Source organism: Aedes albopictus, chromosome 3 (assembly GCF_035046485.1).
Source record: "Aedes albopictus strain Foshan chromosome 3, AalbF5, whole genome shotgun sequence".
Classification (NCBI taxonomy): Eukaryota; Metazoa; Arthropoda; class Insecta; order Diptera; family Culicidae; genus Aedes; species Aedes albopictus.
Genome location: NC_085138.1, coordinates 163,706,837 through 163,721,693, shown reverse-complemented (window position 1 = coordinate 163,721,693; position 14,857 = coordinate 163,706,837). Strand labels below are relative to the sequence as shown.

At 39.5% G+C, this 14,857-nt stretch overlaps 1 protein-coding gene and 1 long non-coding RNA gene across 3 annotated transcripts in view; one reads left to right on the top strand and one right to left on the bottom strand.

Annotated features, from left to right (window-relative positions):
- The window catches only part of LOC109422660 (carboxypeptidase D), a 100,810-nt gene extending 88,052 nt beyond the window's left edge, over nucleotides 1–12,758 (bottom strand). The window contains exon 1 of one of the 2 annotated variants that reach the window (XM_062859279.1): nucleotides 11,793–12,758. In XM_062859279.1, the coding sequence (XP_062715263.1) occupies nucleotides 11,793–12,290 (498 nt within the window). In that variant the 5' untranslated portion in view covers nucleotides 12,291–12,758. The remainder of the gene's footprint in view (nucleotides 1–11,792) is intronic. The other variant, XM_062859280.1, reaches the window with a different exon arrangement.
- Nucleotides 12,759–13,536: 778 nt separating this feature from the next.
- On the top strand, nucleotides 13,537–14,648 carry LOC134289446 (uncharacterized). The gene is made up of 2 exons (XR_009998525.1): nucleotides 13,537–13,617; nucleotides 14,473–14,648. It is a non-coding gene; the product is annotated as an uncharacterized LOC134289446 (long non-coding RNA).
- The last annotated feature ends 209 nt before the right edge of the window (nucleotides 14,649–14,857 follow it).

Sequence of the window (14,857 nt, the reverse complement as noted above, 5' to 3'; positions counted from 1 at the left end):
CTTTCAACAGACTTCCAGGATATATTTCTAAACGATTTTTTGGAAAAAAAATTCAAAGAAATTTCTAAAAGAACTTCTGCTGTAAGAATTTCGAAATGAGCTCATGAAAGAGGTTGCAAAGTAACTGGTTCAAAAGTTCTCAGAGCAACTTCTAGAACTACCACACAAACATCTGGAAGGGTCCCCGAAACAAATTCCGGCAGAATTTCCACTGGCATATCCTGAAGAATTTGCAGTGGAGCTTCTACTGGAATTTCTGGATGAATTCCAAGAAGTATTTCCGGAAGAATTTCTAAAGGAATTCTAGTGAAACTCTTGAGAAAATTTAAGGAGGAAGTGGGTTTCCTTGAGGAATTTCCGAGCATTAAGAAAATTTCCAGATGAACTTTGGAAGCTTTCCCAGTGGAAACTATGAAGGGATTCCCAGTGAAACTCATAGAGTGGAATTTGCCAGACGAGGAACAGCCAGAGGAATTGTCGGAGATACTCTTTCAGAAATTCCTGACGAAACTGCTCTAGAATCCCCCTGAAGCTGCTGGAGAAATTTCCTCTCTTCTGGAGGTTTTCTAAACTTTAATTTTTGTAATCAATCACTAGCATTTTCTCTTGAGAACACTATCATACACCCGAACGTCCTTTCTTTCATTGGAATCCCTCGATTCTTTCTGATACCAAAAGCTATCTTCATGAATTCGATTTATTTCAGAGGACAACTTCTTCCACTTTCAAAAAATAGTTGTAGAGACATGCGTAATATAAAAATCAGAACAAACACCGGTGGATCTGAGCGGAATGGGGACTATTTTTGACGTTCTATATTTTTAGAACTGTTATATATTTGGACTAAAAGAATGGATCACCGCTGAAAACGATCTGTATAGGACATAGGAGCGGACCTGGTGTGATGGTTAGAATACTTGACTATCACGCCGAGGACCTGGGATCGAATCCCACTCCCGACAAACTCGCAAATGTGAGTTCTTCCTTTATACTTATTCAATTTCGAGAATTTGTGTGGTTCCTGCAGAATGCCTGCTTTTCAGATTAGTGTTCTATACGCACTTCCAGAGTTATTACCTGAGAGTTTTCTCTGCCACTGACAATGACCATTTTACATGTGTATCGTGTGCCAAGACGAAGACACTCTATTCCCAAAGAAGCTAAGGAATTTTCCCTTACGACAAGTTCCTGGACCGACTGGGAATCGAACCCGTCACCCTCAGCATGGTCTTGCTGAATATTCAGTCGTTTACCGCTTCTACTATATGCCTCCCTACTTCATCGAGAACCAACATGAAGTTGCCATGTAGCCCGATTGTGGTCAACATCCATTAAATTATGTAAGCTTCATGTAATCCGGTCAGTCTGGAGCACAGATACACTCATAAACGGGCAGTCAAAATATTTAGGAGCGGTTTATGACGTCGCACTCTGCACTGATGAATGAGAGATTGGTGTCACCATGTGTTGTGCTGAGCTTTGCAAACGTTCCGTGAAAGTGAAAGGAACCGCCCTACCATCACCATTCGGAGGTTGAAAGCACGACTTTTACGTCTATTGCTGCAGGGCTGCCATAAACTAAGCCCAGCCCGAGCCCACATGGTGGTAGTGATCTTGAAAGCATTGTGTGTTTGAGATCACTGGTTACGAATTAATGGTACGCAGACACAGCAACAGCAACAGCACGCTATGCGACCAAAATCAAAAGTGCTTCATTAGCGTTCCGGCTGCTGACTCGTGATATTTATTTTATCGCAAAATGATTGCACTTTTTACGGCTGGCTGGCCGAATGAAGAAGGAAAGCAAACTTCTAAAAATGCCAACACTGTTACCCCGGTTGGTCATTGATATGGGTTTGAATTTAAATGTTGTATCAGATCGTTTATCTTATGGTGATTATTCAGATACCGAGCATCTCCCGGGCAGTGACTCAATAGATTCCTACGTGCAAGTGAACAAGCAAACACCGTTTGGATTGTACTCTGAATTCGACATATTTACGATTTCACATTCGTACGATAAGTTCATGTTATAATTCTCTGCATAGATAACCATAAAACGAGCTAGTATTTAAAAGTAATCACAGTGAACACTTTTATTATTAAAACCGGTTAGAGAAATGAAAAAATACTACTATGACACAATTAAGCTTCAGAATATATTACTCCTAAAACAATACAATTTTAAGGAGAAACATCAGAGAATACAAACATGGCTGTCAAAATGGCCGACTTGGTCCCCTACTCACGATTTCAAGAGCACCAATTTGAAAAAGCCGTGAACAAATGCTCTCGATTTGGAAAAGCTGCCTCTTTTTGCAAGTGAGCAGAGCCCGGATAAACTCATTCGGCTTGGTTCGATGCCTCGTCCGTCAGATTTGTGCCTCTAAAGTTTGTATGAAAAATTGTAATGGGATTTCTTGATGTTTCACCTTAAGTTTAGATTATGTATTTCATATTATAATACTTGTAATAAATTACTACGAAAACCTTCCCTCAACAATCAATCAGCATCCTCTGAAGGCTGGTGGAATATTAGAACGTGAGATTCATATAAATACCCAAGTGTGTTGCGAAGAAAAACGGCCGATTAAGGTCGATTGGGAAGATTTACTTACGTACCGGTTGCAAATAGAGAAAAAGGAAATCTTAATCATTAATTATCATTTTCATTTCGCAGCATTTGGTGGGGCAATGAGAGCGCAAGTCAGTCCAAAGCCGATGATAAGGAGGGGTAATGGCTGAATAGTCTTTGGCTTTGCTGACCACACAAATGCCATGGGATAGGAAAAGGGTATTTTGGTGTGGGGTTAGGGTGTTGGTACAGACTTTACAATATCAATGCTATTCAGATGCAAAATATGTTCCAGGCTGAATCGCATACCTTCCAAAACCAAACAACAATAATCCACAATATGCCAAGAAAGGTCATAGAAAGAAGAAGCGCCCGATCGTTTATGTTGTCCATTATAACAAACGGAAACTTCTTCTAAAGAAAATCAATCAATCAATGAATTTTATAAACAATACATTACAAGGTTCGAATTCCCATAGAATGAGATCATTCATTCGCACTACAACACCATAGGAGATAATATCACATTGGCTGATTACAGTACGAATGCGAAAGCATATCGGCCACATGCCCAAAATCAAAGCTTTCTGGAAGATATAAGCCAAGCCCAGGGCTTACATAATTTAATGGATGTTGACCACAATCGGGTATGGCAACATTATGTTGGTTCTCGATGAAGCCATACTACACAGCTAATCGCGTTTGGTAATCTCAACAGCGTTCGGTAACGGCTTTTAAACCAGCTTCTGTAAAAATAGCAAATTTCAGTAAAATCTTAGCGTTTATCTGTCAAATTCTAACGAAGTTCGGTAAAAGTAGCAAGCTTTACCGATTTTTTTTCTGTAAAACAATGTCACAGATAACAGACGTTTATGCTTATATTGGCAATGTGTGTAAAAATGCTCAACAACCATTTTGTATATAATGAGCAGCTGAAACTCATGTGGCAATCATTTAGAGATGGCGCAGTGATCGATAGTCAGTGATCGCTTTCAAGATTGCATGCACTACGCAATTTTACATTCAAGATTGTATTCGATCTTGAATGAAAGTGGAATTTTGAACTATTTTTGCATTCAAGTTAGATGTAATGTCGCAATCAGTTGAGTAGATGGCGGTAGTGAGCCAACGTATATCGTTTTGAACATTTACACAGGATTCTGCGAAAAATTTGTACTAGCATAAACATCTGTTATCTGTGACAATGTTAACGATTGTGGAGCGGACCTGGTGTGATGGTTAGAATACTTGACCATCACGCCGAGGACCTGGGATCGAATCCTACTCCCGACAAACTCGCTAAATGTGAGTTCTTCCTTCGGAAGGGAAGTAAAGCGTGGGTCCCGAGATGAACTAGCCTAGAGCTAAAAATCTCGTTAATACAGATAAAAAAATGTTAACGGTTGATATTTCGGGAATTACGCTGAAAACCATAAAGTTTGGAGAAACGAACTAATTGCAATACCAGTTGTTCTAAAAGCTGAATTTTGATATGGCTTACGTTAATATGTATTCATTTAACCTTCCTCAAGAATATCAAAAGGTGTTTTATATTCTGGGATGTTGTAGGTGTTCCAAACTGTCCTGCAGCAAAGTCTTTCAAATCTACAAGAATAATTTTATGTGTTTTCGCCATAAATTATAGCATTACATAATCTACTGGAATCCGTGAAACTTTTGAAACCTCAAATGCATGAGCATGAGCATGAGCATAGATGACCGCACAATTCGTAGTTGCTACTCCGTGATTGACCAGAGCAATCGAAATTGCACAAGGAACCAATGAATAGGGCTTGGGACTAGCTTACTATTCTCAATGTACACAGGTCGAGAGCTCTCAACTTTAATAGGGTCAATAACGGCGCCGGCCTCGTCCTTACGGTCATCGAGGATGGAAGGGAATGTTAGTAAGACAAACGTTGTTATAAAGACCGCGAATCGCTGCATCTCCACGTTTGTCTCAGGAAGGAATTTTTTGTTAGTAGGGTAAGGTACATTGTCAGTCCGGGAGTCACCTATGGTTGGTGATATGATTTGACAATGGATCAATATACACAAACCGCCGTTAACAACCGACCACTTTTCGACGCAAGAACTAGCCAAAAAGAAAATTCTATCGCGCGTCTCCACTCCACTAGTGAGCAGAAACCTTTAGTCTATTCCACACAGAAATACACTGAACGCGACTCACTTGTCGGCGCCCGGATTTTTTCTCGACCGGCGAACCCGAAGTAACATTTTTCACTCTTTTGTGTAAATGCAAAAAATTAAAGAAAATATTTATTATCAACTAAAAGTGTATTGGAAACTAGCGCCGAAGGGAAGCGAAAAATTCGGAACCGACTCGAACCACGGCGCGCGCACACTCGTCCCGTCGTCGGAGCCCCGCAGAGAGAAGAGGAAAAAAAATCGCAAAAATCTAGCAAAGCGAGCGCGCGAAACTTTGCTGCTGCCGAACTACCGCACACTATTCTGGAATCCGTGAAACTTTTGAAACCTCAAATGTCATTTAAAGCCACTACAGGGATATTCCAGGTCAGCCAAACTACCTCGTAACAGCAGCTACATCTACTATACTGAGTAACGTTGCATAGTCAATCGTGGTTACTGGACCAACCTGAAGTCTACTAAATATTATTATGAACCTTTGGTACATTAAAGGTCTCCCAAACTGTCCTGAAGTTTAGCTCTTGACAGTAACAGTAGTTATTTTCACAATGAACTGTAACATTACACTTCCAACTGTAATCTGCAATCCCCCTGGCATTTCATGAGACATCCCAAGACAGTTTTGAAATATTCCACATTAACCAAACTACTTTGGAGACCATAGCTTCAGATCTACACTTGTGATGATAGCTTTTGCCAGTACGTTAAATAGTTTTACATCCACTGTATTTACCAAAGTAGTTCGAGGAATAATAAGCGTTGTTATATATTTTTGAGATATTATGGGCTATTCTTACTGTTATGGAGCTTAGTTGATAAAAACAACTGTTGTAACATGAGGTCATTTCGTTTTAGATAGTAACGTTACACAACCAAACAGGATCCATGAAACTCTCAACTCTCAAGGGTCACTTCATGATAGATTTGTGACAATTTAGGTCATCCAATCTTTCATGGAGTGCACAACCTCATATCTGCACTTACAATGCTAGCCTGCTACACTAAATAATGATACATAATGAACCATATTTACTCATATTCTTTAAAGACTAGTATGCATTTTTCTGTACCTTTGAAACATTCAATGTTGTTCAAACTGTTATGAAACTTTTTTTTGTAATCTGCATTTATTGTAGCCATTATTTATGCTATAAATATACGTTACCTACAGTGATAGACATTCGTTTAGCCGAGGCTAAAAATTTTTCAAAAAAGTGTCAGGAAACTCATACAAAAGATTTTATGATAAAACTTTTTTATCGTAGTGATAGTATATCTAGTACTGTTTTATAAAAATGTGATACATCACACTTACATATACACTGAAACAAAAACGAGGGTAAAAACCCCTTCAAATGTCATTTTTTGCCTAGACATTCGTTTAGCCGAATTGTACAATTTTTAGAATTCCATAATAAAAACTATCAAATTTCGAAAAATATCCAACAAAGTCATTTTGTATGGTGATCTGCATTATAGATCGACTTGTAAATCATGAATTAGATCGTTTTTGGAAATGTTGCCATATTAATTTTGCATGCATCTCATATAAATATGTCATAATATTGTGAATGTTCCAAATTCAGATTTGATGTAGTTATTTTTATCGGAAGTGTTTCAAAAGAATCTAATGAAAGTTTCATGACCAAAACAGGTTGAAAATTTACGAAAAAACAATGTTTTTAACAGAAAAAAATAACGCAAACCATCAAAAAATCACGCATTTAAGTATTGTTTTGATGAAATATGATGGTTTAACTTGCATAAATCACAGCGTTTACTACTATTACGTCTTCTAATAGCTCCCAATATCTTATAGACTGTATTCTGGTTGAAATAACATATATTGGATGGCTCATATCTCGAGAAATGGCACCGAAAGTATTCAAATTTCTAGCATGAACTACTTGTTTCATAATTTAGACATTCTTTCCAAATAAATTATGTTAAAAATGAATGTGGTTCACAACTAAGACTCATTTATAATATATTTCTTCACATTGAATGAAATAAGCCATTTGTTTGACCATATCTTGCATTTTTGTATGAGCATCTGCTTTTGAATAAACAGGGTACAAAAAATCTGACACTTCCTGCAGTTCTTTCACTTTGCAGTCTTCTAACTCATTTAGTAATACTAGTATCAAACAGGTATACTCCACAGGCATTAGAGCACGTCTTTTTTTCAATGCAGATCTATTTATTTTAGCTTTTATCAATCCCATTTTAAAGTTTAACCAACCAAAAACCAATATGCTCTATTTTTTCATGTTATTTTATGCAATAATTTGAACATTTCTAACAATAATTCTGTGCCATATTTTCGAAACTGCTAATCTAGCTTACGTTTGAGTGTTTACAGAAATCAGTTTTCTTAAATAAATTTGTTTATCGTCGCTTCTCCTTATCGGGACATTTTTTTATAATATTTCTCTGAATTTCACAAATAAATAAACTTTTAAGGTCAATTATCTTGCTAACACGTCATAAACTAAATGCCTTGGAGTATATCCTCGAAATATACTCAAGAAATTGCAAAAAAAAACTATTGAAAAACAATTTTTCATTTACCTCGGCTAAACGAATGTCTAGGCAAAAAATGACATTTGAACCCTCGTTTTTGTTTCAGTGTATATGTAAGTGTGATGTATCACATTTTTATAAAACAGTACTAGATATACTATCACTACGATAAAAAAGTTTTATCATAAAATCTTTTGTATGAGTTTCCTGACACTTTTTTTGATCTCGGCTAAACGAATGTCTATCACTGTAGACTAACCCACCCAGATCTGTGAACTTGTGTGAAACTCAGAGCCATTCTCAAATATTTTTGAGATATTTCAGGATAACCAACTTCCCTACTACTAAGAACTTCCAGCTAAAGTAGATTACATATCGTTGCTTTGTATGATGAAAGGAATTACCGTAGACTTTAGGATATAAACTCAAGATTAGTTTGGATGACCTAAGATAACCCGACTGATCTGAAATTGTCTATTGAACATTCAGAAGACCTACTGGACATGCTAGAATACAAATCGAAGCTTTGTATAATAAAAGAAGTCACCGTCACACCCATATACTTCAGAATCTGAACTCAAGAACAGTTTGGATGACCTAGGATATCTTGGCTGATCTGATACTGTCTATTGAACTTTCGGAAGGCTCACTCACAGAGCATGATGATAGATTACAAATCGTAGGCTTGTATAATGAAAGAAGTTACCGTCACACCCGTAGACTTCAGGATCTGAATTTAAGAACAGTTCTCCCAAATTCTACCCTTTCATTGCCGTTGAGCACCAAAACTACAGAAATACGTAGAAAAAACTCTATAATAACGCTAGGAAATATTCCGGTTTCAAATGGTCAAGGGAGTTCTTCCGGAAATGCTTCCTGAAGTCCCTCCGGGAATTCTTGTGGGAGTTCCACTGAAAATTGTTCAAGACCGGGCTTTTCTTCGGGAACTCTTTCAGACGTGCCTGCAGGGGTACTTCTAGAAGTCCCTTAGGGAACTTTTGTAGACGGTACCTTGTGATCTCTTTCAGAAGCTTTTTCGAAAATTCCTGAAGAAATCCTAAAACAATCGATGAAGGAAACCCTTGAGGCACTCCCGAGGGAATTTTTGAAGAAGTCACTTGATAAACTTTTGGAAGAATGTCTGAAGGGATTTCTAAAGGAATACCGTCAAAACATCCCTGGAAAAACTCCTAGAGGAATCTCTAGAGGAGTTCCTGAAAAAATCAATGGATAACTTCTTGAAGGGTTTCTTGGAGTAAAAAAAGAAGATCAGAATATATTCCTGAAAGAATCGCGGGACGAATTTCTGAAGGATTTTTTTTTTGCCGGAGCACGGGGCATTGAAGAAATTCATGGATGGATTTCTGAACAAATCCGTGGATGAATTCCTAGCAGATTTTTTGGAGATAATTTCTGGTTCCTGTATGCTTTTATCTAAAACTAGCTGTCTAAACTAAACTTTGTCTTGCCTACTGCGTTTTTTGACGTTTCAAGTCTCTAGCCAAGCCCATAAGTCCCCGTTTAAAATGTATGAAAACCCGATTTTCAAAAACTCTCAATTTTCCCGTGTTTTTGCCTCATAAACCTCCCTTGGGTGAAAACTAACAGAACAAAACTTAGACGACCAAAATCGGATCATCTGTTCGCAAGTTATGTGCGGTCCCACGTATGCCACTGCATTTTTATATATAGAAGATTATCTTTAAGATTTCCAATACCAATCGCAGGAAGAGTTCCTCGAAATCTTCAGGTAATCCTGGAGATATTCTTGGGTGCATTTCTGAAAAAGATGATGGAAAGATATCTGAAATTTCTGAAGGAACCTCTGAATATTTTTTAAAGAGATCCTGATAACTTCTGAAAGAATCACCGAAGGAATTCCTGAGGGAGGAATTTAAGAACGAGACCGTGGAAGAATCCCTGGAGGAATTCCTCCCTAGAGGAATTCTTGGAGGAATCCCTGAAGGAATTTTTGAAAGACTAACTGTAGAGTTTCCTGGAGAAAATAATGGATGAATTCCTGGAGAAATCTCTGGAAGAATTCCTGGAGTAATCTCTAGGGGAAATCTGGGAAGAATCCCTTAAGAAATTTCTGGAGCAATTCCTAGAAGAATAGCTTGAAGAATTCCAGGAGAAATCCTTGGAGACATGTAGGAATGTCAGGAATGTCTGAATTTCTGGATGATTTCTTGAAGCAATTCTTAGAGGAATCTCTTGGAGAATCCTTGAAGGAATCTCAGGAGGAACTCCCGGGGGATTTCTGGAGGAATGCTTTGAGAAATTTTAGGAGGAATATTTAAAGGGATCTCTGAAGGAATTCCTTTAAAAAATCCTGAGACAAGGATAATTTCTTGAAAATCCCTTAAGACATTCCTGGATAAATTCCTGGAGAAATTTCTGGAAGATTCCCTAGTCATTCCGGGAGGATTCTCTGAAGAAATTGTTGAATAAATCTTTCGAAGAATTCCTAGAGAAATTTCTGGAGCGATACCTGAGGGATCCCTGAAGGAGTTCCTGAGGCAATTCCTGGAGGAATCTCTGGAGGAAATTTTGGAGGAACTTTTGGACAAATTCATGGCGGAATCCTTTGAGAAATTTGAAGAGGAAAGCCTGGAGGAATTCTCTAGAGGAATTCTTCGAGGAATTCTCGGAGCAATCCCTGGGTGAATTGCTAGAGAACTTTCTGGGGAATTCCAGAAAAATTCCTTAAGCAATTTTTGGACAAGTCTCTGGAAGAACCCTTGGAGGAATTCCTGAATAAATTCCCGGAGGAATTCATAAGGGCATTCTTGGAGTAATTCCTGGAAGAATTACTTAAAACATTCCTGAAGATATCCCTGACGGAATCTCTAGAGTAGATCTTGGAGATCCAGATCCCTAGAGGAATTCTTGGGAGGGTTTCTGGATAAATTTCGGGAGGAATTCCTGTGGGAATTTCTGAAGGAATCGCTGGGGAATTTCTTGGAGAATTTACTGGAGAAATTTCTGGAGGATTTTTTGGAAGAATTCCTTAATCAATTCCTAGAGAGATTCCGGAAGGTATCTCAGGAGGAATTCCTCGATAAATTCCTGGAGAAATTCTTAAGGGAGTCAATTCCTGAAAATTCCTGGAGGATTTCCTGATGGAATGCTTTAAGGTAAGCCTAGAGAAATTCTTGGTGGAATCCATATATAAATCTCAATAGAAATCCCTGGAATTCTTGGAGGAACCCCTGGAGGAATACCTGGAGGTATTCCTGGAAGAATCCAGAGCGCAATCCCTAATGGTTTTCCTAAAGGAATTCATGAAGAAATTCCTAGAAGAATGCCTGGAGCGATTCCTGAAAGAATTACTGTAGACATGCCTGTACTACCGTGAATCGCATCTCAGTCCGATCTTTGCTGGATTTCCTATTCAAATGGGACAGATATGCGATTCACGGCAGTGTAGGAATTGCTGAAGGAATCTGTTGGCAAATTCTTGGAGCAAACTCTATAGGAATTCGTGGAGGAATCCCAGCATAAATTCTTGGAGGAATTATTGGAAGAACCCATGCATAAAGTCTCAGAGGAATCCTCAGAGTAACTCTTGCAGAAATCCTTGGGGGAATTCCTTAAAGAGTTCCTGAAAAATTCCAAGAGGAATCCCTAGAGAAATCTCTAGAGGAATTTCTTGAAGATTCACTGACATTTCAAAGAGGAATCCCTGGAGGAACCCCTGAGGATATTTCTGGAGTAAGGCCTGTAGGAATTTCTGGAGGAATCTCTAGAAGAACTTCTAGAGGAATCTCTATTGGAACTTCTGAAGGAATTTTCAGAAGAATGCCTGCAAAAATTCCCTTAAGGGTTCATGGGAGAATTCTTAAATTCGCGGAGGATTTCCAAGAATAATTCTTGGAGGAATCCCTAGAGAAATCTCTGGAGGTATCCCAGGAAGAATTCATGAGGGAATTTCAAGAAAAGATTCCGAAGAATTCCCAGGAGGAGCAACTGAAGAAATCACAGAAGGAATTCTCGGAGAAACCCTGATGGAATCCGTCGAAGAGTTTGCGAAGGAACTCCTGTAGGCATCCCTATAGCAGTTCCTTAAGGAATCCCTGGAGGAATTCCTTAGGGAATCTCGAAACAGTCATGGAGTAATTATTCCTGGTGCAGTTCTTGAATGAATTCCAGGAGGAATTCCTAAAGATATTACAGCAAGAGTTCCTAGTAGTTTAAATCGCATAAAATTTAATTCCTTATTCTGCATAACAAAATGAATGAAGGACATTTTCATAGCTTATTTGCGTTATCTGTTTAATGGTCAAATATTCCCACATCCCCCAGTACAATAAGCCTACGTGCATCTCATCCTCTTTCTCTCTGTTAATCAACGTATGACGTCACATATTCGTGTGAACCCCGGCAGCCCTCATCCCATCAACCAGCGCCATCACAAACAACTTTCAACGCTGACGTCGAAAAACATTCAATATGGAAGTCCCCATCGAAAAAAACCGGAAAATGTAACATTCACTTTTGTCCCCATCGTCGCCGCCACCCTTACCTTAGACCGATGGAACCCGTCCGGATTCATCGACGGCATCAGGTAGATGGCCGTGCTGTTGACCAGCGCTCCCACCTCCGGATCCTGACGGTAGTTGTTGACCAGATACTGCGCCAGGTAGATCAGCAGCTCGCGACCGACCGTCTCGTCCCCATGCATGTTGGCCACGTACTTGAACATCGGCATCAGCAGCGGCCTCGGTCGATCGATATTCGGTCTGATTTCCACGACCAACAGCGGGCGGTTCTCCAGGGACGACCCAATGCTGTGCACCTTCACCAAGGTCGGGTGGTCCTTCTGGAGCCGTGCCAGCAAATCCTGCAGCTCGTCGTTGCTCTCGTAGCGAGGATTCTGCAGGAAGCTCTCATCCTCCTCGATAATGGCCCCCGGAGCAGCGGGGGACGATTCCTTCAGCGTAAAGCCATTAGCCACTAACACGAAACCACTTACGACGGCAATCACTAGCACTGCGGATAATTTCCTACTTTTATGCACCATTATCCTCCGAAGCAAGAGGGGCTTCGTTCCGCCGACGGAACGAACCTGACCAATTTCACGCACAATATGGAATCTCTTCCTGATGGGGCAAAAGCAGCTTTGTCACCACTTATTTTTCACAGCACCTCTTCCCACACACTACAGCACCACGACAATCAGAGAAGAAATATGAAATCACGCAAAATTTCACTTCCCGTCCCGACCGACCTTCTTCCTACGGTAACAATTTTCTCCGGGAGCAGCGGGTTGCCAAGCAAGCACCCACGCAGAGGGGCGGAGGTTAATAGTTTTCCTCCCGAATCGCACTATTCCTGAAGGTACGCGAAATTCCACTGTACAATGTACGGACTACGGACTACGACGGACGACGTGTGCTACTCCGACGGAGGAAAATTCGCATTTACATGACGGACGCGGTTCAACACTGAATCGGCCAGCTTCGCCAGCTCACACATCACATCACACCAACCTTGCACAAACACACCCAAGCGACCTTCAGCTGGCGACGACGACGACGACGACGACGCGAGAAAGAACTGTCAAACTGCGGTTTGAGTGTGTGCGTTCGTGTTGTTTTGGTTTTGTAAGGGGTGCTCAAATTTTTGATCGATTGATTCACGAGTAGTAATTTCGATGACAAAACTTCAAATTGAACTAAAAGGTAATGATATTCTCCTGAATAATTCTCTGTTTAAAAAAATGAGTTTTTCTAAATACATTCTCGACAACAGTTAAACATAGTATGAAACGTAGTATAAAAAGAGTAAAACAATCGAGATGTTGTAAATTGAACACCACTTCGAAAGCTCAGACTGTGCTGCTGGGGAGAAAAAGCTTTCGTTTACTGTTTGTGTGCGAGAGAGGATTCCTAAAAGCTAAAAGCTGAAGCTGGTGGGGTAGATGGTACAAGATGCGTGTCATCGCCCTGCTGATCATATATCTGTGAAAAAAGTTATACCCTAGGAAAAGTGAGGATAAACTTTATTGTTATTTTTCCAAAACATGTAAAGGAATAATATCAATAATGAAATATCAATACTTTGCCTCACTTTTCCTAGGGTATAACCGCAGACAGACGTTCAAGTTTGACTCAGCAGCGTGTGTAAAAAACATGGCCGCCACAAATTGCCAAGTGGCAATCAGCGAACAGATGGCGTTAGCGACGTTCATATTCAATCGCTGCCTCACACCTCACATGTGCGTTGCGACCAACAACTGTCACCACGGATGTCTGTCAGCCGGAACTGTCAGCCGGATGCACACTGGAGTAACAGGGTCCAATTCATGGCCAAAAAGTTTTAACACGTTTTTATGGTGTATTATGTATGTACTAGCCTAGGGGCAAGACACTATGCAAACGAGAGCAACTCTGAGAAATTGGGTTCTTTAGGGGTATCCGGATTATTTCATAATCGGATTCTCCGGCCAAAAATTAGTCGAAATCCAAAATTTCATAATTTTTGGAGTCCGGGAACTATTTTTAAAATGCATTTAAAGTTTGTATGGGGAAATTTTTTTGTTCGGGTCGAACTGTCACTTTAACGATTGAACTGTCATTCTATCCACGAAAATTAAAACTGTTTTGTTGATTTAACAATGAAAACAAAGGTGTTGGAATCCAATAAAATCACGTTATACTCAGAAAAATGAGCTCTCTCGATTAGGCTATAGAAAATAGCAATATTTTATTCACTAAACAACCCTAGGGGCAGGACAGATCAAACGAGAGCGAATCTGTGTTCGAGGTGTTGCTCAGAATTCCTCACAGTTCCTCAGAATTTCTCCCTTTTATGCCAAAGTGTGATCTGGCATCAATGTCAAACTGCAAAGTGTTGCATGTGCTGAATGAAAATTCCAGTTTTGGGGATGTCTTTCGACAAATTTCGTCGATCATTGCTAAAAAGAGTTACTCAGAAATTCTCAGAGTTGCTCTCGTTTGCACAGTGTCTTGCCCCTAGAAACAACCCAATTCTGAGTTACTCTTATTATCAATGATCGACAAAATTTGTTGAAAGACATCCCAAAACTATAATCTTCATTCAGCACATCCAATACATTGCTGTTTGGCATTGCTGCCAGATGACACTTTGGTATGAATGGGAGAAAATCTGAGGAACTGTGAGGAATTCCGAACAACATTTCGAGCACGGATTTGCTCTCGTTAGATCTGTCTTGCCCCTAGGTACTAGCGATAAAATTGTGAATTTAGATATTGAGGAAGCATTTTGGATTATAAATAGCCATATTAATCCACTTAAAGGCTAGAAATGATTTCTTATAACCTCTCCAAGGACAACGTTTATTTTCACCCCCAAAAATCGCTTGAAGCGTCGAACATTTTTATTTGACAACAGAGAACTGAAAAATAATTATATTTCCATGAAAAATATTGTTTGGAAACAAGGGTTACCTCGTTTCATAGAAATTCTCCTAGAAGTGTGAGAGAAATTCAATTCTTTTATAAGTGTAGATAACGTGTTTATGTCTTCAGCAAAGTTGTAAGGAGTGTCATAATTGGAAAACTTGGTGAACAATTGTTCTATCTTCCCAATTTTTGAGAATATGGG